The sequence below is a fragment of the Aquarana catesbeiana genome, linkage group LG06 (assembly GCF_042186555.1).
Source record: "Aquarana catesbeiana isolate 2022-GZ linkage group LG06, ASM4218655v1, whole genome shotgun sequence".
Lineage (NCBI taxonomy): Eukaryota > Metazoa > Chordata > Amphibia > Anura > Ranidae > Aquarana > Aquarana catesbeiana.
The window spans coordinates 4,549,708-4,574,973 of NC_133329.1; the positions used below are offsets into that span (position 1 = coordinate 4,549,708).

The 25,266-nt window shown below is 47.0% G+C and overlaps 1 protein-coding gene across 1 annotated transcript; it reads left to right on the forward strand.

Moving 5' to 3' along the window:
- The first annotated feature begins 11,724 nt into the window (after positions 1 to 11,724).
- On the forward strand, positions 11,725 to 12,653 carry LOC141147402 (taste receptor type 2 member 9-like). The gene is made up of 2 exons (XM_073634635.1): positions 11,725 to 12,451; positions 12,559 to 12,653. Exons 1-2 carry the CDS (start codon positions 11,725 to 11,727, stop codon positions 12,651 to 12,653), a joined length of 822 nt encoding a protein of 273 aa, XP_073490736.1.
- Positions 12,654 to 25,266: the final 12,613 nt, after the last annotated feature.

Below are 25,266 nucleotides of genomic sequence, written 5' to 3' on the forward strand. Positions count from 1 at the left end.
CTTGAATGTCTAAATATATTCTTTAACCTTTTAGTTTGATAGTGTGATAGTGATCAACTTAAGGTGTTTCTTAAAGGATTAATTCACTTTTATCCAAAGACTGCCCATGCAGGTAAAGGGCATTTGTAGATAGAAACAAACTGTGCAGCTCTGACTATCGTTGACTAATGTCCTTGTTATAGGTGTAGGACATTTACACAACTCCTGAAGCCTGATTGAAATACTCCCAGGACATTGCTAGGACGTTGCTAAGTGGCAGGGGCATTATTCAAGTTTGGTCAGAGCTGCACAGTTTGTTTTTATAGAAGTAGGACATTTTTTAGTAAAGGCAAACTAACCTTTTAAGGCAAATCTTTTTGTTTGGGATGGAGTGTGACGGGTTTATATCTTTTGTCATATTTAATTGTTGTTTGTGTTCCTCACGTGGGTCATCCACCTTCTCGGCATGCCCCGGTGATCATTAACACTGGGATTGAAAGTGATGTGGAAACCCTAAATGTGGAGTTGTCAGCAGAGCAGGAATAGAGGGGAAAACTTCCAATGGGGACACCAGTTCTGGTGACAACTCTCTAAGGGGGGGGCTAACCATACCATGTCTAAGAGGGATTTACCATGGTTTTACCTTAATCTCATGTTGTGTGTACAGGGCAGTAAGTGATAAGGAGGCTTTTAAATGGACACTAGGGACGAGCTTCGAGTCAAACTCATGTTCGACTCGAACATAGGCTGTTTGCCAGTTCGCCGAACAGTGAGCAATTTGGGGTGTTCGCGGCAAATTCAAAAGCCGCGGAACTCCCTTTAAAAGTCTATGGGAGAAATCAAAAGTGCTAATTTTAAAGGCTTATATGCAAGCTATTGTCATAAAAAGTGTTTGGGGTCCCGGGTCCTGCCCCAGGGGACATGTATCAATGCAAAAAAAGTTTTAAAAACAGCCGTTTTTTTGGGAGCAGTGATTTTAATAATGCTTAAAGTGAAACAATAAAAGTGTAATATTCCTTTAAATTTCGTACCTGGGGGGTGTCTATAGTATGCCTGTAAAGGGGCGCATGTTTCCCGTGTTTAGAACAGTCTGACAGCAAAATGACATTTCAAAGGAAAAAAAGTCATTTAAAACTACCCGCGGCTATTAATGAATTGCCGGTCCGACAATACACATAGAAGTTCATTCATAAAAACGGCATGGGAATTCCCCACAGGGGAACCCCGAACCAAAATTAAAAAAAAAAAATTATGTTGGGGGGTCCGCCTAAATTCCATACCAGGTCCTTCAGGCCTGGTATGGATTTTAAGGGGAACCCCGCGCCAAAATAAAAAAAAAAAAATGGTGTGGAGTCCCTCCAAAAATATATACCAGACCCTTATCCGAGCACGCAACCTGACAGGCCGCAGGAAAAGAGGGGGGACGAGAGAGCCCCCCCTCCTGAACTGTACCAGGCCACATGCCCTCAACATTGGGAGGGTGCTTTAGGGTAGCCCCCCAAAGCACCTTGTCCCCATGTTGATAGGGACAAGGGCCTCATCCCCACAACCCTTGCCCGGTGGTTGTGGGGGTCTGCGGGTGGGGGGCTTATCGGAATCTGGAAGCCCCCTTTAACAAGGGGACCCCCAGATCCCGGCCCTCCCCCCTGTGTGAAATGGTAAGGGGGTACAAGAGTACCCCTACCATTTCACAAAAAAAGTGTCAAAAATGTTAAAAATGACAATAGACAGTTTTTGACAATTCCTTTATTTAAATGCTTCTTCTTTCTTCTATCTTCTTTCTTCTATCTTCTGTCTTCTTTGGAGACCTGGGGCAGGACCCAGGTCCCCAAACACTTTTTATGACAATAACTTGCATATAAGCATTTAAAATTAGCACTTTTCATTATTCATGTTCGTGTCCCATAGACTTTAACGGTGTTCGCGTGTTCGAACAAATTTTTTGCCTGTTCTGCATGTTCTTGTGCGAAACGAACAGGGGGGGTGTTCGGCTCATCCCTAATGGACACAGAGGAAACTAGCCTCTCTAGCCTCCTCAGTGATTAGATGTGGGTTCCTCCTCCAGCAAGTCCGTACACACCTCCTCCCTCACTACCTGAAGTCCAGACGAAAAAAAAATAGTACTGGGCTGCCCATAACCTGCCCAAATACATCCTATAGAGTTGAATGATATGCTTCTCCTGCTTTTTGGGTATTCCCCACAACCATGGCCGGTGGTTGTGTGTGTCTGCGGGCAGGGGGCTTATTGGAATCTGGAAACCCCTTTAACAAGGGGGCCCCCAGATCCCACCATCCCTATGTGAATGATTATGCAGTACATAGTACCTCTATCCATTGACCAATGGGTAGGGCTACTATGACACAGGGACAGTTTTTGACAATTCCTTTATTAAAAAATAATAAATAAATAACAATGTCCCCCGATGTAAATCCATCGTCAATCACGCCACTGCTGGACCCGAAAAAGAAAAAAAAGTCCATGAAGGCTGGTGGCAACCTACTGCAGGCTCCGCCGTTTGACAGTTCTTATACAGGTAAGGGCGGTACCACCTGGCAACGTCACCTGGTGGCACCGCCCCCCTTGTGAAATCACGGACCAGTGCATGCTGGATTGGGAACACCACAAGGGGGTTTAACTATCCCATACTCATTCACATAGGAGGGTCAGGATCCTTGGCCAGGGCTGTGGGGATGAGGGCCTTGTCCAATCAACATCTAGACAAGGTGCTGTGGGGCAGGGGGCAGGGGAACCCCGCACCCAAATTAAAAAAGGAAAGGTGTGGGGCCCCCAGACCCTATATACTCTGAACAGCAGTATACATGTGGTGCAGACAAGACAGGGACTGTAGGTTTGTTCTTAAGTAGAATCTGTTTGTAATTTTGAACTGGTACATTTTTAACATGTTTAGCTCCAGCCAAAAAATCTATTTTAAGCTTTTTGGAAAACATAGGGAAGGGTTATCACCCCTGTGACATTTGTTTTGCTGTCTGTGCTCCTCTTCAGAAAATTTCACCTCACTTTTTGTCCCAATGACAAATGTTTTTTGAAAATTTGGGGTTTTTAGTGAAACAAGGATTGGTGATAAAGCATCAGTGGAAAGGAGAAAAGTTTTTCCCATACTAACTCTTACAGGAGAGAATTTCCCTTCCTAGGGGTAGATTTCATCTCACTTCCTGTTGTCTCCTTCCGTTTGCAAGTAGGAGTTGTTTGTAAGTTGGAAGTTTGAAAGTAGGGGCCTGCCCTATATACTGTGCAGAAATTGGGGCCTTAGGTGTTGGTGTTGCCACAACACTGTAAGCCCTCACAGGGCCCTGCTGTGAAATATTAGATCAAGAATTGTAATTACATGCCCCTGTTGAACAGGGGCAGAAAAATTGTGCCTTTGGTGGTGGTGGTGCTGGTGCCACATCACTGTAAGTCCTCACAGTTACTCTTGGTGGGTGCAGAAACAGGCCCTGCTGTGAAATATTAGATCAAGAATTCTAATTACATGTCCCTGTTGAACAGGGGCAGAAAAATTGGGCATTAGGCACTGGTGCTGGTGCCACAACACTGCAACCCCTCACAGATACTCTAGTTGGAGGGCAGGAACGAGCCCTGCTGCAAATAATTGTATCAAAAATTTTAGTTACATGCCCCTGTTAAACAGGGGCTGAAAAATTGGGCCTTAGGCACTGGTGCTGGTGTCACAACACTACAACCCCTCTCAGATACTCTAGTTGGAGCGCAGGAACGAGCCCTGCTGCAAAGTATTGCATCAAAAATTGTAATTGCACGTCCCTGTTAAACATTGGGCCTTAGCCACTGGTGGCGGCACCCAGAACCAAAAATGTTCTTAAAAGCTATCAGCATGATCATTGAGGAGGAAAAGGATAATTACTCAGCATAACAGGATAGTCACTCAGCATCAGCATGGGCAGTCTTGAAGGGATCTCACATTTCAAAAAAAATTATTCGGTTACATCAGCATCAGGTGCTTGGTAGCTGGTGGTGATCCAAGACTGATTCATTTTTATGAAGGTCAGTTGATCGACCAAGTCGGTGGACAGGCGCACCCTGTGATAGGTTACAAAGCCTCCAGCAGCACTGAATGTGCATTCCGAAAGAACTCTGGATGCAGGACAGGCCAGTAGCTCAATTGCATACTGTGCAAGCTCTGGCCAGTGATCCATCCTCAAGACCCAGTAACCCAGAGGATTTTCGGTGGGAAAGGTGTCCAAGTCAGATCTTGCCCCTAGGTATTCCTGCACCATGTAAAACAGACGTTGGCGATGGTTGCTGGAACCGATCATACCTTGGGGCTGCGGACTAAAAAATTGTCTGAACGCATCGGTCAGACGGCCACCTTCTCCACCGATCCTTCTTTGACTGACCGAAGCTTCAGCAACACGTTGTCCAGGAACAGGAGTTTGTAACCTCCCAGTCTCTGGGAACGTATTGCACAGACCTTTCTGCAAGGCCTCCCGAAGATGTTTCATCCTCTGCTCCCTCTGCAATGGCAAGATAAGGTCCGCAATCTTACCCTTGTAACGTGGATCAAGGAGGGTTGCCAGCCAGTATTGATCCCTCTCCTTAATACCACGAATACGAGGATACTTCCGCAGGCTTTGCAGGATCAAGGAGGCCATGCAGCGTAGGTTTGCTGAGGCATTCAGTCCAGAGTCCTCTGGGTCACTAAGAACGACATGATCCGCAGCCACCTCCTCACAGCCACGTACAAGTCCATGAGTTTCTTGGGACTGTAAATGATCCCTTAAAGGCTGCTGCTGATGCTGAGTGCCAGGCTCCACCTCCATGCTGACACAATCCTCCTCCTCCCCCTCGTCATCTTCCTGTGTGATCGGTGGGCACGCAGGAACACTGTCTGGATAAAGGGGCCTTGAGGGCTAAGGAAGTCCTCCTCTTCCTGCCTCTGTCCTGCCTCAAGTGCCCTGTCCATTATTCCAGTGTGTGCTCCAACAGGTGGACAAGGGGGACAGTGTCACTGCTCACCATCCTCGTGGCCTCCTCAAATGGTGACAGGACAGTGCATGCATCCCTGATCATGGCCCACTGGTGTGGGGAAAAAAACAAGCTCCCCTGACCCTGACCTGGTGCCATAGTCGCACAGGCACTCATTGATGGCCCTCTGCTGCGTGTGCAGCCGCTGCAACATGGCCAACGTTGAGTTCCACTTGGTGGGCATGTCACAGATTAGGCGGTTCTTGGGCAGGTTAAATTCCTTTTGGAGATCTGCCAGCCGAGCACTGGCATTATATGACTTGTGGAAATGCACACAGACTTTCCTGGCCTGCCTCAGGACATCCTGTAAACCCGGATACCTGCCCAAGAACCACTGCACCACCAAGTTAAGGACGTGAGCCAAACAGGGCACATGGGTCAGTTGTCCCTGTTGGAGGGCGGAGAGGAGGTTGGTGCCATTGTCGCAAACCATCATTCCTGCCTTAAGTTGGCGTGGCATCAACCACCTCTGAACCTGCCCCTGCAGAGCTGACAGAACCTCTGCCCCAGTGTGGCTCCTGTCCCCCAAGCACACCAGCTCAAGCACCAGATGGCATCTTTTGTCCTGCGTACTTGCGTAGCCCCTTGAACGCCTACAGAGCACCGCTGGTTCCGAGGACAAAGCACAGGAAGAGGCCATGGAGGAAGAAGAAGAGGAGGGGCGGAGGAGAGAGGTGTGTCAGAATCACCAGTAGTGGCATTTTGGAGGTGTGGTGGCGGAACAACCTCCAACACTACTGCACCTTGTCCTGCATCCTTCCCAGCTGCCAGCAGAGTCACCCAATGCGCCGTGAAACTTAGGTAATGTCCCTGTCCATGCCTGCTGGACCATTAGTCAGCAGTAATATGCACCTTTCCTCTGACCGCCCTGTCCAGCGAGGCCAAGACATTGCCTTCCACATGCCGGTAGGGAGCTGGAATCGCCTTCTGTGAGAAAAAGTGGCATTTGGGAACCTGCCACTGGGGAACCGCACATTGCACAAACTCACGGAAGGGGGCAGTGTCTACCAACTGAAAAGGTAGCAGTTGAAGTGCTAGCAATTTTGCCAAGCTAGCATTCAACAGCTGGGCATGTGAATGGCTGGGAGCGAACTTCTTTCTGCGGTGCAACAGCTGGGGCAGGGTAATTTGCCTGTTACAATCTGACATAGGTGTACCGATAGCAGATTGCCCGCAAGTACTTGGCTGTTACACACCTAATTCTACACCTTCATTCCTCTCAGTGCAGGTCTCAGAGAGGACTGAAGGTATCATGGGGTTGGAGATCCCAGCTGATGAGGAGCAAGGAGAGGTCCTCTTTGTTCTTTGGTGTGGGTCTTTTAGGTACGCTTGCCAACAAACTGCATGGCAGGTCAACATATGTCTGGTCAAGCATGTGGTGCCCAAGCGGGAGATGTTTTGGCCACGCGAGATAGGCTTGAGACATATGTTGCAAATAGCAGCGGTGCGATCTGATGCACTCGTCTCAAAAAAGGCCCACACCAAAGAACTTTTGGAATAATGCGCAGAGACAGCAGCGCCCTGCACCTGCGGAGCTCTGCGGTGTGATGCAGTCAGTGTGCTTCCCTTAGGCTGGCCCCTGGAGGGCATCCTGCCTCGTTGGTTATGTGCCTCCTCCTCCTCTCTCCTATCAGGCACCCACGTTGAGTCAGTGACCTCATCATCCCCTCCCTCCTCGTCACTGGAGCAAAGCTGGCAGTATGCTGCAGCAGGGGGAACATGACTGCCAGATTGCTATCCTACTTGGGCACCCCCTCTGTCTGGGCTCACGTTACTGCCTTCCTCTAGCTGAGTACCATCATCGGAGCCTTCAAAACGCTGGGCATCCTCCTGGAGCATGTACCCAACACTGTGGTCAAACAGTTCGAGGGACTCCTCAGAAGGACATGGTGGGGCTAGGAAAGGAGTGACTGATGCCATTGAGCCGAGGGAAGAGGCCACGTTGGCAGCTGCTTTGGCAGACAAAGTACCCTGAGCCTGGGTGAGAGAGGATGAGGAGGATGAGGACGGCTTGGTCATCCACTCGACCAAGTCTTCCGCATGTTGCGGCTCAACACAGCCAGCTGCCGAAAAAAAAGGCCAAGCGTGTCCCACAGCCACGTGCTGATGAGGATGCACCGTGTCCACGATCAGCACTGTTGCCTCTAGACACAGAGATTGCTTGCCCTCTTTTATTGGCTTGTGACTGTCTGCCTCTCCTTGTTGGCCTTCCAGACATACTAATGGCCTGCAGTGAGCTGCACAAAACTGGGATGTATATATATATATATATATATATATATATATATATATATCGATTATACTGCAGCTAGCAGAATCAACTGCCTGCCTGTAGTATTATTAGTATGAGAACACCTGCACTTGTCTTCAGGTAGCTGTACTGTAGGTGCAACTGTGCAGGGTACACAGTACACTAACTGGAAATACTTCAAAGAGCCTACACAAGCACCTGGCTGCAGGTAGCTATACTGTAGGTGAGACTGTGCAGGGTACACAGTACAGTAACTAGAGATACTTCAAAGAGCCTACACAAGCACCTGGCTGCTGGTAGCTATACTGTAGGTGCAACTGTGCAGGGTACACAGTTCAGTAGCTGGAAATACTTCAATGAGCCTACACAAGCACCTAGCTGCAGGTAGCTATACTGTAGGTGAGACTGTGCAGGGTACACAGTACAGTAACTAGAAATACTTCAAAGAGCCTACACAAGCACCTGGCTGCAGGTAGCTATACTGTAGGTGAGACTGTGCAGGGTACACAGTACAGTAACTAGAAAAACTTCAAAGAGCCTACACAAGCACCTGGCTGCAGGTAGCTATACTGTAGGTGAGACTGTGCAGGGTACACAGTACAGTAACTAGAAATACTTCAAAGAGCCTACACAAGCACCTGGCTGCAGGTAGCTATACTGTAGGTGAGACTGTGCAGGGTACACAGTACAGTAACTAGAAATACTTCAAAGAGCCTACACAAGCACCTGGCTGCAGGTAGCCATACTGTAGGTGAGACTGTGCAGGGTAAACTGGAAATACTGTAAAAACACCTGCCTGCCTGTCAGTATATATATATATACAACACCTGGGATGCATATATACACAATACACTGTAACTGCAGCTAACTGACTCGACCTGCCTACTCTATCTAACTTAAATCAAATGACACTGTCTGTCTCTCTCTCTCTCTATCTCTGTCTGAACGCTGGAACACACTACACAGGGCCGCCGTGCAGGTGGCCTTATATAGTGTGGAACGTGGACTAAACCCCCTGAGCCATAATTGACCAAAGCCTCCTTTTCTTTGGCCAATTACAGCTCTCTGTTCAGATAGTGCTGTGATTGGCCAAGCATGCGGGTCATAGTGCATGCTTGGCCAATCATCAGCCAGCAATGCACTGCGATGCCACAGTGAATTATGGGCTGTGACGCGCCACTCGAATTTGGCGTGAACGGCCCATATCGTTTGTAATTCGGCGAACGACCGAACACACGATGTTCGAGTTGAACATGAGTTCGACTCGAACACGAAGCTCATCCCTACTCGTAAGTAGCCGACACCACCGCCAACATCACAATACTATTAAACCCCTTGTAATTATAATAGAATGACCCTGAGTTGGGGGGTGGGACTATGTGGACATGTTTCCTATCAATTGCCCCTCCACAGTTGGGAAAGTCCCAAAGTGGGAGGCCATAGTCTGCCCTTCCTGTGGTGTTGAAGGAAACTGTGGAGTCAAACAAGAAAAGAAAATAGTAATTTTGCACATAAACATTGCAAGCAGATTAGACACAAACATTCTTGGCCAACATCAGTATAAACATTTATTTTAAAGACAAAAGTATAAGGTCCACCTATCAGATTCTCCCCCCCTCTGATGGCCCATTGTAAAATTTTAAGGGGGGGGGGTGATTTGGACAGGTAACCCTCTCCACTTCATTGAGAGATGAATGCATACATAATGTGTGTTACTTTGGCCAGCCCCTCCCTACTTACACTATTGGCAGCCCACTGGACAGGTAAGAAGTGTCATAATACAAAAATATAAATACACACTGTACAAATGGAAGCACAATTTTACATTCTGCAATTACCTATCTAGATAATAGGAGAACCAAACTTTAAACAGTACCATTTGAAAGTATTCTGGCAGGCCTTTGAATAAAATGTTTTGGTGAATTCATCCATAAATCTGAACACAAAAGAGGTAGGTATAGTGTGTATGGGTTTGGCAAAGTCAGCAGATAGAGGATTGTTATCAGCTGAGTTAGCGGTTGGGGGGAGGGAGGGTTCCAAATGATTTTGAGCCCCAAAAAAAAAATCCTCTTGCACTCTGCATGAATTTAAGGACACTAATAACATTTGGACACATTTTAGGGGGTGTAAAACAAATACATTAGCAAGCATTAAATATATAGAATGTGATGTTAAAGGAAAAATCTTACCTTAATATAGTCCTTCTGCAGGACTTGGATGATGGCAGAACAGGTCTCTGGTATAATGATCCCCAGAGCCTGTGGGGAGATGCCTGTCGAGAACTTGAGGTCCTGCAGGCTCCTCCCAGTCGCCAAGTACCGCAACATGGCGACTAGCCTCTGCTCTGGAGTGATGGCTTGCGGCATGCAGGTATCCTGCTTGCTAATATAAGCCAACAAACGGTGAAAAATGGGGTCCGTCTTCCGGGGAAAATTCCTGAAATCATCAGGGTTATTCTCCTGGATCTCCCGCAGGAAAGGCATGTGAGAGAATTGGTCACACTAGAGCAACTAATTCTTCGTCCATGAACTCCTCCTCGCCCTGTTCATGGACTGGGCTTGGGTCAAAGCTAGAAGCCCAACACCAAGCCCCTGCACAGCACCAACTCTACGACGAGTACGTACACGCAACATGGCTTCAAAGCGGTCGGCTGGTCAGAACGAACTAAACAAACTAAACAGAACGCACTGAAGAACAGCAAGGCCTGTGAAGAGTGAGCTGAAAATCAGTAACGAGCGGACAAGAATGCACTGAAAAACAGATACGAACTGACTACACGCAACGAGTCTGAAAAGCACGAATTGTCTCTCACCAAACTTCTACTAACATGAGATAAACACGAGATTAGCAGAAGGAGGCCAAAGGGTGGCACACTGGCTATTGAACTTCCCTTTTATAATCCCGTCGTACGTGTTGTACGTGTAGTGCTGGTAGATTTTAATCTACCGCTTATGGGTAAATCTAGTGGGTTACTTATTATAGGAAATTATCTTTGCCTCTGTTCCAGCTTGGCTGATGTTGTGTGTAGTTCCACACTGTGCTGGTGGGTGTCGTTGTCGCCATGGGCCAGTGTTAGAAAAGCAACGTGTTGAAGCGTATGAGTGCTCCTCTGTCCCGGAGACACCTCGGTGGAGGTGGTCCTCCGAGTTGCATTCTGGGAGAGGGTATTTATGGGACAGACGCCATGTTCTGGGGTTCGTTTTCAGCCACCTGCTGGCCCTCCTGGCCAACAGGTATGTGTTAAGAGTACCACCTCATGGTCCTCCGTTCCGGAGGCCCACGTCGCTGCGGCATGTGGGTGGGCCCAGAAGCCTGTCTGGGGCCTACCACAGCAGCAGAGGAATGGTCCTGAGCTGTCTGTCCTGAGTGAAGAAGCTGGACAACCGAGGAGATCCCAGGGGAGGACCCATCAATGAAGGATCATGCAGAGTGCTGGTCTGGAGAGGGGCCTGGTGACTCGGTTGGAGGACGTATCCTGAAGTAGTCTTACTGCATAGTACTGCCGGGTTGGCTTAAAGGTTCAAGTACTGTGTCTGACATTCATCGCAAACCATTACATCCTGTGGCAGAGGATCGTACGGGTTTTATTTCAAACAAGTCTGTGGCAGAGACTTTTGTTCATGCTACGTACAGTACTGACTGCTAGACAAGTGAGAGAGGTCTATCCAGGCGGGCAAAGATTGAATCCCACAAGGGGAGTGCATTCAACTACAAGTGTTTAATTCCAAAGAATGTTCTGAAGAATACTAAGGAAAGGTATTTGAGCTTCCCTGTGGCTTTCCTTCTGCCTCTTTCCTGCTACTTCCTTTATTTGTTCATTAGAGCATTGGAAAACCTACTCAAGTGTTTGGTGCTTATATCGTCCAGAGGTAAACTCAACGGAACCCTAGACCCGGTGTCGGTGAAACAGAGGTATCGAGAGTGAAGGTAACAAGCCTGCTTTAAACCAGCAGCTCCACTGAGAGTTAGTGCTACATACGTAACCGCGTTCTTAGCGGTCGGAATTTGGTGTGACCGTGTGTATGCAAGACAAGCTTGAGAGGAATTCCGTCGGGAAAACCATCATAGCTTTTTCCAATGAGAATTCTGATCATGTGTACACGGCATTAGTGTATAGATAAAAGGCAGAAGGCACAGAATACACTCTGTACTGTGTATCACCAATAACACTTCAAAACTGAATTTTATCCGGAAACCGGAAAATCGGATTTTATTTTGTTTGGCAGAATGAGGAATAAGTAGTAATAGTGCACTGATTGTCAATAGCAGACAAACAGCTGCCAGTCCTGAACTTAAGTATTCAAAAATTGCTTACGCAGTTTGTACTTTGCATGTTGCTACCAAAATACAATTCACCACGGTTATGCAAAGTCCCTCATTAGACAGCTCTCTACAGACTATCTCCATAATTCCAACCTCGAGTATATCATTCTGTCTGCTATCACTGGACGTGTCCCGTCATCTCTGTGCGGAGATCACACCAACCCTCAACATGGTGTCTCCGGAAATATCTATTTTAGCCTGTTCAGTCTTGGGACTCGCCTTGGCAATTCCTTCTAACACTTGTATTGTGATGGGTAACCTGGACATCATCAGAAAGAAAGGGAAGTTGAGTCCCACCTATGTGATCTTTCTGGCTAAGGGGATTGTGAATATTCTCCTCCAATGTGTGCTGAGTATAAATGGAATGTTCTATGTCTTGTGTCCGACAGTGTTCTATGTTACAGAATTAATTGTATTTACGAACATATCGGTTTGCTTCCTAACCTATTACAACTTCTGGTTGACCTTCTGGCTCTCCACTCATTACTGTACCACCATCACCAATCTCAGCTATGGGTTCTTCATCTGGATAAAGAGAATTGTGTCAAATTTCCTGAGTCAACTTCTATTCCTGACAGCAATTGGGATGTTTATCGTGAGTGTCCTTATCTTCTTGCTTCCCCATGCAGCAAGTATTCAGTCTTCTGAGAATGGTACAGAAGCCTCTGATAACACGCTCAATAATTTCGTATTCTATCTTGTGGCAGCAGACATCCTGGGTGCCAATCTACCATTCTGCCTTAGTCTTCTGTGCCTGGTCCTCACTTTCTCCTTTCTGCTCAGACACGTCTGGAGGGTGAAGAATAATGACTCTGGATCAACACGTCCAAATCTTCAGGCTCATATCACTGCACTGAGGACCATCTTCTTCTTACTTCTCATGTTTGTATTCTCCTGTATATCTCAAACAGTCTCTTTTTTTTCTCAAAATATCTCACTGCTAGCAGTCAGTTGGGATTTACAATTTTTATCTCCATCAGTTGAGGCTGTCATCATCTTCCAGGCCAACAACAAGCTGAGAAGGATCATTCTGAGAAGATTCTGGACCAGAAGCTAGAGGAACGCAGAGACCAGAAATGTAGAGGTTCCTTAACTTAAATGTCTAAATATATTCTATAACCTTTTAGTTTGATAGTGTGATAGTGATCGACTTAAGGTGTTTCTTAAAGGATTAATTCACTTTTATCCAAAGACTGCCCATGCAGGTAAAGGGCGTTTGTAAATAGAAACAAACTGTGCAGCTCTGACTATCGTTGACTAATGTCCTTGTTATAGGTGTAGGACATTTACACAACTCCTGAAGCCTGGTTGAAATACTCCAAGGACATTGCTAGGACGTTGCTAAGTGGCAGGGGCATTATTCAAATTTGGTCAGAGCTGCACAGTTTGTTTTCATAGAAGTAGGACATTTTTTAGTAAAGGCAAACTAACCTTTTAGGGAAATCGTTTTGTTTGGGATGGAGTGTGATGGGTTTCTATCTTTTGTCATATTTAATTGTTGTCTATGTTCCTCACTTGTGTCATCCACCTTCTCGGCATGCCCCGGTGATCATTAACACTGGGATTGAAAGTAATGAGGAAACTAAATGTGGAGTTGTCAGCAGAGCAGGAATAGAGGGGAAATCTTCCAATGGGGACACCTGTTCTGGTGACAACTCTCTAAGGGGGGCTAACCATACCATGTCTGAGACGGATTTACCATGGTTTTACCTTAATCTCATGTTGTGTGTACAGGGCAGGAAGTGATGAGGAGGCTTTTAAATGGACACAGAGGAAAATATCCTCTCTAGCCTCCTCAGTGATTAGATTTGGGTTCCTCCTCCAGCAAGTCCATACACACCTCCTCCCTCACTCCCTGAAGTCCAGGACTGGGCTGCCCATAACCTGCCCACATACATCCTATAGAGTTGAATGGGATGCTTCTCCTGCTTTTTGGGTATTCCCCACCCAAGCATGTGGGAAGTTAATGCTCATCACTCGGCAGGCTGCAGACAATGCAGGAGGCCACTGTCATCAAATAAGGACATTTTGAGAACCTGCTGGAGGTGGTGAATTGGATTTAGGGTGGGAAACTTTGAACTCACATAATTACATTGTCAGCCAGGCTGAAAAAGTTTCAACCAATAGAAAAACATCAATAAAAAATAAATAAAACTCTTCATATAGATGGCCCTACACCTATTGTCAGGACCTTGATCACTTGCTGGTGGCACTGTGCTTCCAAGATCAGAAGGTTGTAGTTCCAATGTCCTCCAGCGAGTTTCTCCCCAGCACCCAGCAGATTCCAGTAATCAGTCTCTACCTTATTCTGGCTGCTGGGAGGGTATTTAGGTCCTTCTCTACTATTGCTTCTCGCTTCAGTATTTGGCCCTGCTGCCAGAAGCTGTGTGCCATTTATCCTGTTCCTGACTAGAGTTGGGCGAATGGTTCAGCTCAGGCCAAACATTAGCTGTTCGTCCCGTTCAGGAAACACCCGAATTTGCAGGGTGTTCGGCAGGTGTTCGCCCTGACGCACACCCTGCAATGCACTGAGCTCTGATTGGGCAAAGCTTTGCCCAATCGGGGTGAGGTAACAGCTGGTTGTTAAGGAGTGGGGCCAGTAAGCTTCCCTGCTATTTCCAGTAAAAAAAAGTTAAAAGAAAAAAATGCCGTGGCCTCCCCCAGTCTTACCAGATCCTTTGCGTCTGGCATGGATTTTGAGGGGAACCCCACGCCAAAATAAAAAAAGAAGAGGGGTCATCCCAAAATCCATACCAGATCCTTACCTGAGCATGCAGCCTGGCAGGTCAGAAAAAGGTGGGGGGATGACCAAGTGGCCCCATCCTACTGAACCATACCAGGCCACATGCCCTCAACATAGGAGGTGGGTGCTTTTGGCCGGGGGGATCTGCCCCCATTGCCCCAAAGCACTTTGTCCACATGTTGATGGGGACAAGTGCCTTATCCCCACAACTGTGGCCGGTGGTTGTGTGGGTCTGCGGGCAGGGGGCTTATTGGAATCTGGAAACCCCTTTAACAAGGGGGCCCATCCCTATGTGAATGAGTATGCGGTACATAGTACCTCTACCCATTGACCAATGGGTAGGGCTACTATGACACAGAGACAGTTTTTTTGACAATTCCTTTATTAAAAAATAATAAATAAATAACAATGTCCCCCCGATGTAAATCCATCTTCAATCACAAAAAGAAAAAAAAGTCCATGAAGGCTGGCCACCTACTGCAGGATCCGCCGTTTGACAGTTCTTATATAGGTAAGGGCAGTACCACCTGGAAGCGTCACCTGGTGGCACCGCCCCCCTCGTGAAATCACGGACAGGTGCATGCCACAAGGGGTTTAACTCTCCTATACTCATTCACATATGGGGGTCAGGATCTTTCAGCCCCCTTGTTAAAGGGGCTTCCAGATTCCGATAAGCTCCCGGCCCATAGATCCCCACAACTACTGGCCAGGGCTGTGGGGATGAGGCCCTTGTCCAATCAACATGTAGACAAGGTGCTTTGGGGCAGGGGGCAGAGCCCCCTCGCCCCAAAGTACCCCCCATGTTGAGGGCATTTTTTTTTAGTCGGCTGTCAGCGGGGAAACCTATTGATAGCTAATGATTCATTGGTTGTTAAAGCGGAGTTCCGCCAAGAAAAAAATAAATAAAAGTCAGAAGCTACAAATACTGCAGCTGCACTTACCTATCCAGGGCACCCGCGATGTCGGCACCCGAAGCCGATCTGTCCCTCGGCTCCCAGGTGGAGGCACCGGTACATTGAGTAAGGGAATCAGGAAGGAAAGCCTTGCGGCTTCACAGCCTTGTTCCCTACTGCGCATGTGCGAGTCGCGCTGCACTTCATCACTGGTCCCTGCTGTCTTCTGGCACCTGTGTGTCTTCCAGAAGACAGCGGGGGGGACGGAGGAGGGGCCGGACATGGCGTGGGTCGCTGCGGAAACTGCGGCGATCTATCACCGGAAGTGGGAGCAAATACCTGTATTATACAGGTATCTACTCCCCCTCCCCCTGAAAGGTGCCAAATGTGACACCGGAGGGGGGAGGAACCGGAAAAGCGGAAGTTGAATTTTTGGGTGGAACTCCGCTTTATGTACGCCAGGGCGGGCTTCCTGGCCCCACTCCTTAACAACCAGCTGTTACTGCGCTCTGATTGGGCAAAGCTTTGCCCAATCAGAGCCCATAATGCACTGTGCAGCACGCAGTGCATTGCAAGGCATGTGGTGGGGCGAACACCCGCCGGACACCCTGAAAATTCAGGTGTTCCCTGAACGGAGCGAACCATTCACCCAACTCTTTTCCTGACCCTGATTTGCTCATGCCCTGCATCCTGTGCCCTACTGCCTCTTATCTTCTGCTCTTGTTCCTGATCCCAGTCTTGGTCCCCCCTTCCAATCTATTCCCTGCTCTCCACTGATCTCCAGTTTACCCGGTTGATCTGTGTTCCCTATTTTGTGTATATGATGTATATAGTCCGTTTGTTAGTTAGACTTTCTGTTACTCTTTTAGGTTGCTAGATAGATATTTTCTCATTGGTGTTCACTTATATCTTTATGTTTGCTGTGTTTTCAGTGTGCTGGTGTTTGAATGGATTTTGTTTCCCTGCAAATAAATCTCACTTAAAACTCTGTCTGGTGTCAGTCTCCTAAGTGTGGCAGGTGATCTAGAGAAAATAAAAAAACCCCTAATGCCCTGTACAAACGATCTGACTTTCTGACGGAAAATGTGCGATCGGAGCTTGTTGTTGGAAATTCCGACCGCTTGTAGGCTCCATCTGAATTTTTCCATCTGAATTTCTGACACACACAGTTTGAGAGCTGGATCTAAAATTTTCCGACAACAAAATCCGTTTGCATAAATTCCGATCGTGTGTAGACAATTCCGACACAAAGTGCCACGCATGCTCAGAATAAATTACGGGACGGAAGTGCTCGTTCTGGTAAAATTAGCGTTAGGAATGGATACAGCACATTCGTCACGCTGCAATGTTTTAAATTGTTTAATGCAGCGCACTCTCTTCTTCTTTATAATGCTAGAAGAATGAAGTTGTTTTGCTGCTCATATTCACACAGATTTCTCACAAACTTCTTTCTTTATTATTTATCGTGATTTCAGGAATATATTATTTTTATTCGTCAGATCTCCCGAATAATTTTGTTATTTTTATGTTTTTATATTTTTAATTATTTTTTGGTTGTTTTTTTTTAATCAAGATCTCCTGTTTATTTTTTTTTGGTGATCTCCATAATTTTTTTTGTGGGTTTTGTGTGTCAAGTTACCACAACACCATTATTATCTTGTATTTTTTAACCTCAAGGAGGTTGTTTGGTGTTGGTGTCCCTTGTTAATTTCACATTGTATTTTCGAAAATGTACCTGCCTACTCACAAAAAAACTATCCTTTTTGAAGTATAGCAAGTATTTGTTAAAAAAAAAAACCTTATTAGGGGTCATAACCAAATAAAGAGGAAGGCAACGCTAGAGAAACAGCTGAAATTGGCGAAGCCGTTGGCCCCCAGTGCACACATCAACTATTTTAAGGCAAAATTGGTGGCCTGAGGAGTCCATATATAAGGGAGTACAATCTGGTCCAGAAGTCCAAGAGATCAGGAACAGCAGCAGATGACATACATGTCCCCAGGCTGTGGTCATACAAGAGCCTGCATCTTTTGTCAGACCAGACTGAACCCAGGTCATCACTTTCTTGTCTTCCACTCTTCCTTCCAGGCTTATATACAGGCTGTGGCTGTGGCGTTGGAGGTGTGGTAGGAGGAGGAGGAGGATGGTCCCACTCACACAGGTGGGTTTTGTTGGTGAGTTGTCCCCTCAACTCCTTATTTAGTGTGTGGTACATGATTTCCTCATGCAAGAGGCATTGCCCCTCCTCCATGTCCTGCAGTTTGCATGCAGCCATGGAGGCAAAGGCCTCTTGACGAGTGGGGGTGGTTCTGAGGGCCGTAGAAGCCTGCCCAATCAGCCTGAGCGCTGACTCCTCCACATTCCTCCCCTTCCTGGGTCTTTTGGTTCGAAGGTGGAGGGGAGGGACTGGGGATTCTGTGAGGCTCCTAGGCCTGGCCACATCCTGGCTGACACTAACCCCTGCCTCCTTCTGCCTGCCACATTCCACACCCTCCTCCTGGCTGAGGTCTTCCTGTGTATGAAAAAGGGACATAGTTTTAGGAACCGGAAAAGCAGAAGTTGAATTTTTGGGTGGAACTCCGCTTTAAGTACGCCAGGGTGGGCGTACTTAAAGCACAATTTTCAGCTAATTGTTGCAAATTGAATGTTAACAAATATAACAGACTATCATTCTGAGCCCAGCATTTTTCATTTTTGTCCCAATTATTTTTGGCTACTACTGTCTATTGATATGTAAACGCCTTTATTAAATCAGCAATTAGTGATCAATAATAACATCTAGTAAACATCATTTATTTTTTGACCAGAAATATGTAGAACAATGCTATACCTGACATAAGCTGAGCTCCTCCACTTCTTCCTGGCTGGAAGGCCCAGGCTGGACATCGGAAGCCTCAGCTGGGGTGAAAGGAAGAGTGGAAGGTAGGGTTGAGAGGGATTCCCTGACTTCAGTCTGGTCTGACAGAAAATGCAGTCTCTCGTAGTACCATAGCCTGGGGACATAAATGTCATCTGCTGCTGCTCCCATGCTGCTGATCTCATGGAATCCTGGACCTTCTTGCGCTCCCTAAGATATGTGCTCCTCGGGCCACCAATTTTAGCTTTTTAATAGGGGATGTTTGTCGTGGGGACCTGTGGCTTCACCAACTTCATCAGTTTCTCCAGCGCTGCCTGCCTCTTTAATTTGTTATCATATTGTGGATGTTTCACCTGCCACAGACAGGGAAGCTCCCTGTACTTGTCTATGAAGATTGAGAGAAAGCTGTGGTCTTTGAACCCATCCATTTTCTCTGGAAGACACAACACAAGACAAACCCTAATATCAGGCTAAACTCTTCTAATCTTGACCCAATATAGGCCTCAATGTATAAGCAGTATAGGCCAGTGACACACCAAGTTCAAATTGTACCTTCGTTAGAACGCTCGTCACTTCCGTTGCTTCATTCTCCACAGATCGTACGTACGACGCTCGTGTGTTATGCTTTATATACACTGTGCATGCGTGAAACTCCACCCCCACCCCTGATGTTCTTTCTAGTCTATTCCCTGCCCCTCCTCTTTCAGCACAGTAGGGAGAGCACGTGGCGGAGACACAGCAGGTGCGTGATAATTTCAGCAACGAGGACGACGAAAGCCCGGAGCCAGAAACGTCCCGATCCCGCAGGAGATTTAAGGCCTCAAATATGTCCTTTGAAGAGATGGTGGAGATGGTGGACATCTTGAAGAGGGCCGACTAGGATGGGAAGTATGGACCATACCCAAACCCAAATGTGAGAAAGGCCAAGATCATGACTAAAGTTGTGAAGTGTCTGCACAGGAATTTTGGGGTACGACGATCTAAGGATCAATTGAGGAAACGCTGGTCAGACCTGAAACTGAGGGAGCACGATGAGTACAGAAGGATCAAGAGAGTTCTTCAAAAAAGTAAGTAGTTGTCGTGTGTTCCTATTATTATTATTACTTGCATGCTGCTCCATGTGCTTTTCTTTACTGTTGTACAGTTTAAAATGGCAACTTTCATGTTCATGGGCACATTAATCGTTCGTAGGAAACATTGTTTGTTCGCCCACTAAAATACGATGTTTTGGGCAGATGCAGTTAACTACATTTGTTCAGGCCTATTTCTATTAAAAGAAGTTTGTTGTCTAGATGGGTTTGTAACTAGAATGAAATGCAAACTTGATTCAGTGTAAGGAGAGGATGCTCAGCAGCTGTTTACACATCTAGAGGCAGGAGCACTAGTGTGGGACACCAGAACACCCTTTTTATTAGGGGGCCCCACACAGGTGCTCCAGTGGATACTGTAGGGGTGTCTATATCTGTGAAACTTGCACAAAACAGGTAAGTATTCCAGCTTTAGAAAGGGAAAAAAAATAATGTTTTCAGCTTGGAACTCTGCCAAAAAAGACAATTGTATGACACTTCCAAGCAATGTTTCATATTCCTAGTTCTGCCCTCAAATATCTGTGTGCCAAGTATTCCTTTTTTGAATTCACATAGGGGAGAAAAGACTTGGGACATCTGAGGAGACCAGGGACCCACCACCTCCGAAAGAAGGGGAAATCTCCAAAACACAAGCAGAGGAGGAGGAGGGATATGTTTTTGAAATTGGCGAAATAGTCACCACAACAGGTGAGTGTCTGAGACCACAGCTTCAGGTAATAGATGTATGCCTGCATATTTATAATACATGGTGTGTTTTTTTTTTTTTTTTTTTAGGTGATGTGGATGTTGTGGAAGAAGAATGTCATCTCACAAGTGAAAGTGCCAAGATCCTCATCGGGGAGATAATGTGGTTGCAATCGCGATTTAGAAAATCTAAAGGAAAACATCAATGATGTTCAACAAAAAATGAAGAACATCATTGATGTTTTAGGGAGAATATAAAACATTAAAAAATACCTAAATTTTTTCTCGTCCATTTTTGTTTTTCCAAAAAAGTTTTAAAGTGTTTTAAAAGCCAAATTTTGAAGATGCACACGGTGTGTCAACATGTGCTATCTGCCATCACGGGAGATCAATGTACACATTTTGTGGGTGCAACCCCTTCCTCGCTACTAAAGTGGCTGAGATGAAGGGGTTGCACCCCCAAAACACGTCCATTGATCCCCCATGATGGGAGATAGCATATGTTGACATTAGGCATGGGATCAGGAGGGAAATCCCTAGTTTGAATCCCAATTTGTGTGCATCTTCAAAATTTGGCTTTTACAGGGGTGACATCACCCCATCTGATGAGGGCAATATCAACACAGTTTGGACATACTAATGTCTGATATTGCCTTCACTTTATCAAAGTTGAACTTTCCTGAGTAGTGTATGTTATGCTTTGAAACATGCCTGTTTTACCAAAAAAGGCTATTTATAATTAATGTGACCAAAAAAAATGTTATACACCAAAGATGTTGGTTTGTTCAAAAACCCTTTTATAAACGCACATGTGAATGTCCTATGAGGAAAAAGTTTTATAATCAACAATGTGTGGCTTTTTCTTTAAATGCTCAAAAGCAGTTTTTGGAGTAAAGTTGGTGTTTTCAGTGACAATGGGGGTTATTTACTAAAGGCAAATCCACTTTGCACTACAAGTGCAGTTTCAGTGCAGTTTTAAGTGCACTTTTGCAGTGCATTTGTAGTGCAAAGTGTATTTGCCTTTAGTAAAAAGCACCCACAGTGCTTTATAATTTGCCACAATCACGCCATTTTCATGACTCCCCAAATTTCTGTCATGAATGCTGAAAATGATTAATATTTTTGTCAGTAATGCATTACATACATTAACAACAAAAACAAGGTGTGTGTGAAGCAGACCCACAACATAATAATAATAGTTAGCCAAAGAAGAAATTGTCACCTCATGTCAAATTTCGTTTGCACTGTTTGAAGAAAAAGGCCAAAAAAAAAAGACCATTAGATAACCAAGGAGACAGCTAAAAGAAAGCCAAGCAGTAAATCAAAGCAAATGTTAGTTCAGTTTCAAAAATACATTTATTTTAAAAATGTCTTAGACATTGTCTGGCATATCAATGGCCCCCCTACCTGCAAAGTATTCCATAGATTTTATACGGACCTCGTGGTGCTATGGGGGGGCAAGCCAGGACGGCCAGTTTCAAGCGCCGTCAGTGTTTGTTCATTAAAAAGTCCTGCCTCAGGCCCAACTGAGACAACATAGTTAAAAGAATTTCTCCTTAAAAAGTTGTGGAGAACACAGCAATAAAGGATAATATGATTCAGTTTATATTCTGCCATGTGTATGGGTGTAAGAAATAGGCGGAAAATTGATGATAAAGCATCAGTGGAAAGGAGAAATGTTTTTCCCATATTAACTCTTACAGGAGAGAATTTCCCTTCCTAGGGGTAGATTTCATCTCACTTCCTGTTGTCTCCTTCCGTTTGCAAGTAGGAGTCGTTTGTAAGTTGGATGTTTGAAAGTAGGGGCCTGCCCTATATACTTAGCAGAAATTTGGGTCTTAGGTGTTGTTGTGGCCACAACACTGTAAGCCCTCACAGGGTCCTGCTGTGAAATATTAGATCAAGAATTGTAATTACATGCCCCTGTTGAACAGGGGCTGAAAAATTGGGCCTTTGGTGATGGTGGTGGTGCTGGTGCCACAACACTGTAAGTCCTCACAGTTACTCTTGGTGGGTGCTGGAACGGACCCTGCTGTGAAATATTAGATCAAGAATTGTAATTACATGCCCCTGTTGAACAGGGGCTGAAAAATTAGGCCTTAGCCACTGGTGGTGGCGCCCAGAACCAAAAATGTTCTTACAAGCTATCAGCATGATCATTGAGGAGGAAGAGGATAATTACTCAGCATAACAGGATAGTCACTCAGCATCAGCATAGGCAGTCTTGAAGGGATCTCCCATTTAAAAAAAAATTATTTGGTTACATCAGCCTCAGGTGTTTGGTAACTGGTGGTGATCCAAGACTGATTCATTTTTATGAAGGTCAGTCGATCGACCGAGTCGGTGGACAGGCGCACCCTGTTACAAAGCCTCCAGCAGCACTGAATGTGCATTCCGAAAGAACTCTTGATGCAGGACAGGCCAGGTAGCTCAATTGCATACTGTGCAAGCTCTGGCCAGTGATCCATCCTCAAGACCCAGTAACCCAGAGGATTTTCGGTGGGAAAGGTGTCCAAGTCAGATCTTGCCCCTAGGTATTCCTGCACCATGTAAAACCAACGCTGGCGATGGTTGCTGGAACCGATCATACCTTGGGGCTGCGGACTAAAAAATTGTCTGAACGCATCGGTCAGACGGCCACCTTCTCCACCGTTCCTTCTTTGACTGACCGAAGCCTCAGCAACAGGTTGTCCAGGAACAGGAGTTTGTAACCTCCCAGTCTCTGGGAACACATTGCACAGACCTTTCTGCAAGGCCTCCCGAAGATGTTTCATCCTCTGCTCCCTCTACGTTGGCAAGATAAGGTCCGCAACCTTACCCTTGTAACGTGGAACAAGGAGGGTTGTCAGCCAGTATTGATCCCTCTCCTTGATACCACGAATATGAGGATCCTTCCGCAGGCTTTGCAGGATCAGGGAAGCCATGCAGCGCAGGTTTGCTGAGGCATTTGGTGCGGAGTCCTCTGGGTCACTAAGGATGACATGATCCGCAGCCACCTCCTCCCAGCCACGTACAAGTCCATGGGTTTCTTGGGACTTTAAATGATCCCTTAAAGACTGCTGCTGATGCTGAGTGCCAGGCTCCACCTCCATGCTGACACAATCCTCCTCCTCCCCCTCGTCCTCTTCCTGTGTGATCGGCAGGCATGCAGGAACACTGTCTGGATAAAGGGGGCCTTGAGAGCTAAGGAAGTCCTCCTCTTCCTGCCTCTGTTCTGCCTCAAGTGCCCTGTCCATTATTCCACGCAGCGTGTGCTCCAACAGGTGGACAAGGGGGACAGTGTCACTGATGCATGCAGTATCACTGCTCACCATCCTCGTGGCCTCCTCAAATGGTGACGGGACAGTGCATGCATCCCTGATCATGGCCCACTGGTGTGGGGAAAAAAAACAAGCTCCCCTGACTCTGTCCTGGTCCCATAGTCGCACAGGTACTCATTGATGGCCCTCTGCTGCATGTGCAGCTGCTGCAACATGGCCAACGTTGAATTCCACCTGGTGGGCATGTCACAGATTAGGCGGTTCTTGGGCAGGTTAAATTCCTTTTGGAGGTCTGCCAGCCAAGCACTGGCATTATATGACCGGTGGAAATGCACACAGACTTTCCTGGCCTGCCTTAGGACATCCTGTAAACCCGGGTACCTGTCAAAGAACCACTGCACCACCAAGTTAAGGACGTGAGCCAAACAGGGCACATGGGTACGTTGTCCCTGTTGGAGGGTGGTGAGGAGGTTGGTGCCATTGTCGCAAACCATCACTCCTGCCTTAAGTTGACGTGGCGTCAACCACCTCTGAACCTGCCCCTGCAGAGCTGACAGAATCTCTGCCCCAGTGTGACTCCTGTCCCCAAGCACACCAGCTCAAGCACCGCATGGCATCTTTTGGCCTGTGTACTTGCATAGCCCCTTGAACGCCTACGGAGCACCGCTGGTTCCGAGGACAAAGCACAGGAAGAGGCCATGGAGGAAGAAGAAGAGGAGGGGGTGGAGGAGAGAGGTGTGTCAGAATCACCAGTAGTGGCATTTTGGAGGTGTGGTGGTGGAGCAACCTCCAACACTACTGCACCTTGTCCTGCATCCTTCCCAGCTGCCAGCAGAGTCACCCAATGCGCCGTGAAACTTAGGTAACGTCCCTGTCCATGCCTGCTGAACCATTAGTTAGCGGTAATATGCACCTTACCGCTGACCGCCCTGTCCAGTGAGGCCAAGACATTGCCTTCCACATGCTGGTAGAGAGCCGGAATCGCCTTCCGTGAGAAAAAGTGGCGTTTGGGAACCTGCCACTGAGGAACCGCACATTCCACAAACTCACGGAAGGGGGCAGAGTCTACCAACTGAAAAGGTAGCGGTTGAAGTGCTAGCAATTTTGCTAAGCTAGCATTCAACCGCTGGGCATGTGGATGGCTGGGAGCAAACTTCTTTCGGCGGTGCAGCAGCTGGGGCAGGGAAATTTGCCTGGTACAATCTGACATCGGTGTACCGATAGCATATTGCCCGCAAGTACTTAGCTGTTACACACCTAATTCTACACCTTCATTCCTCTCAGTGCAGGTCTCAGAGAGGACTGAAGGTATAGTGGGGTTGGAGATCCCAGCTGATGAGGAGCAAGGAGAGGTCCTCTTTGTTCTTTGGTGTGGGTCTTTTAGGTACGCTTGCCAACAAACTGCATGGCAGGTCAACATATGTCTGGTCAAGCATGTGGTGCCCAAGCGGGAGATGTTTTGGCCATGCAAGATACGCTTGAGACATATGTTGCAAATAGCAGCGGTGCGATCTGATGCACTCGTCTCAAAAAAGGCCCACACCAAAGAACTTTTGGAATAACGCGCAGAGACAGCAGCGCCCTGCACATGCGGAGCTTTGCGGTGTGATGCAGTCAGTGTGCTGCCCTTAGGCTGGCCCCTGGAGGGCATCTTGCCTCGTTGGTGATGTGCCGCCTCCTCCTCCTTCTCCTCCTCCTCTCTCCTATCAGGCACCCACGTGGAGTCAGTGACCTCAGCATCCCCTCCCTCCTCATCACTGGAGCAAACCTGGCAGTATGCTGCAGCAGGGGGAACATGACTGCCAGATTGCTGTCTTTCTTGGGCACCCCCTCTGTCTGGGCTCACATTACTGCCTTCCTCTAGCTGGGTACCATCATCGGAGCCTTCAAAATGCTGGGCATCCTCCTGGAGCATGTACCCAACACTGTGGTCAAACAGTTCAAGGGACTCCTCGGAAAGACATGGTGGGGCTAGGGAAGGAGTCACTGATGCCATTGAGCCAAGGGAAGAGGCCACGTTGGCAACTGCTTTGGCAGACAAAGTACCCTGAGCCTGGGTGAGAGAGGATGAGGAGAATGAGGACGGCTTGGTCATCAACTCGACCAAGTCTTCCGCATGTTGCGGCTCAACACGGCCAGCTGCTGAAAAAAGGCCAAGCGTGTCCCACGGCCATGTGCTGATGAGGAT

What these genes read in the sequence shown, in the direction of transcription:
- LOC141147402 (XM_073634635.1), top strand. Translation starts at nt 11,725, where the DNA reads ATGGTGTCTCCGGAAATATCTATTTTAGCCTGTTCAGTCTTGGGACTC. An exon ending in TCTCATGTTTGTATTCTCCT is followed by an intron (nt 12,452 to 12,558) that starts GTATATCTCAAA and finishes ATCATCTTCCAG; the next exon opens with GCCAACAACAAGCTGAGAAG.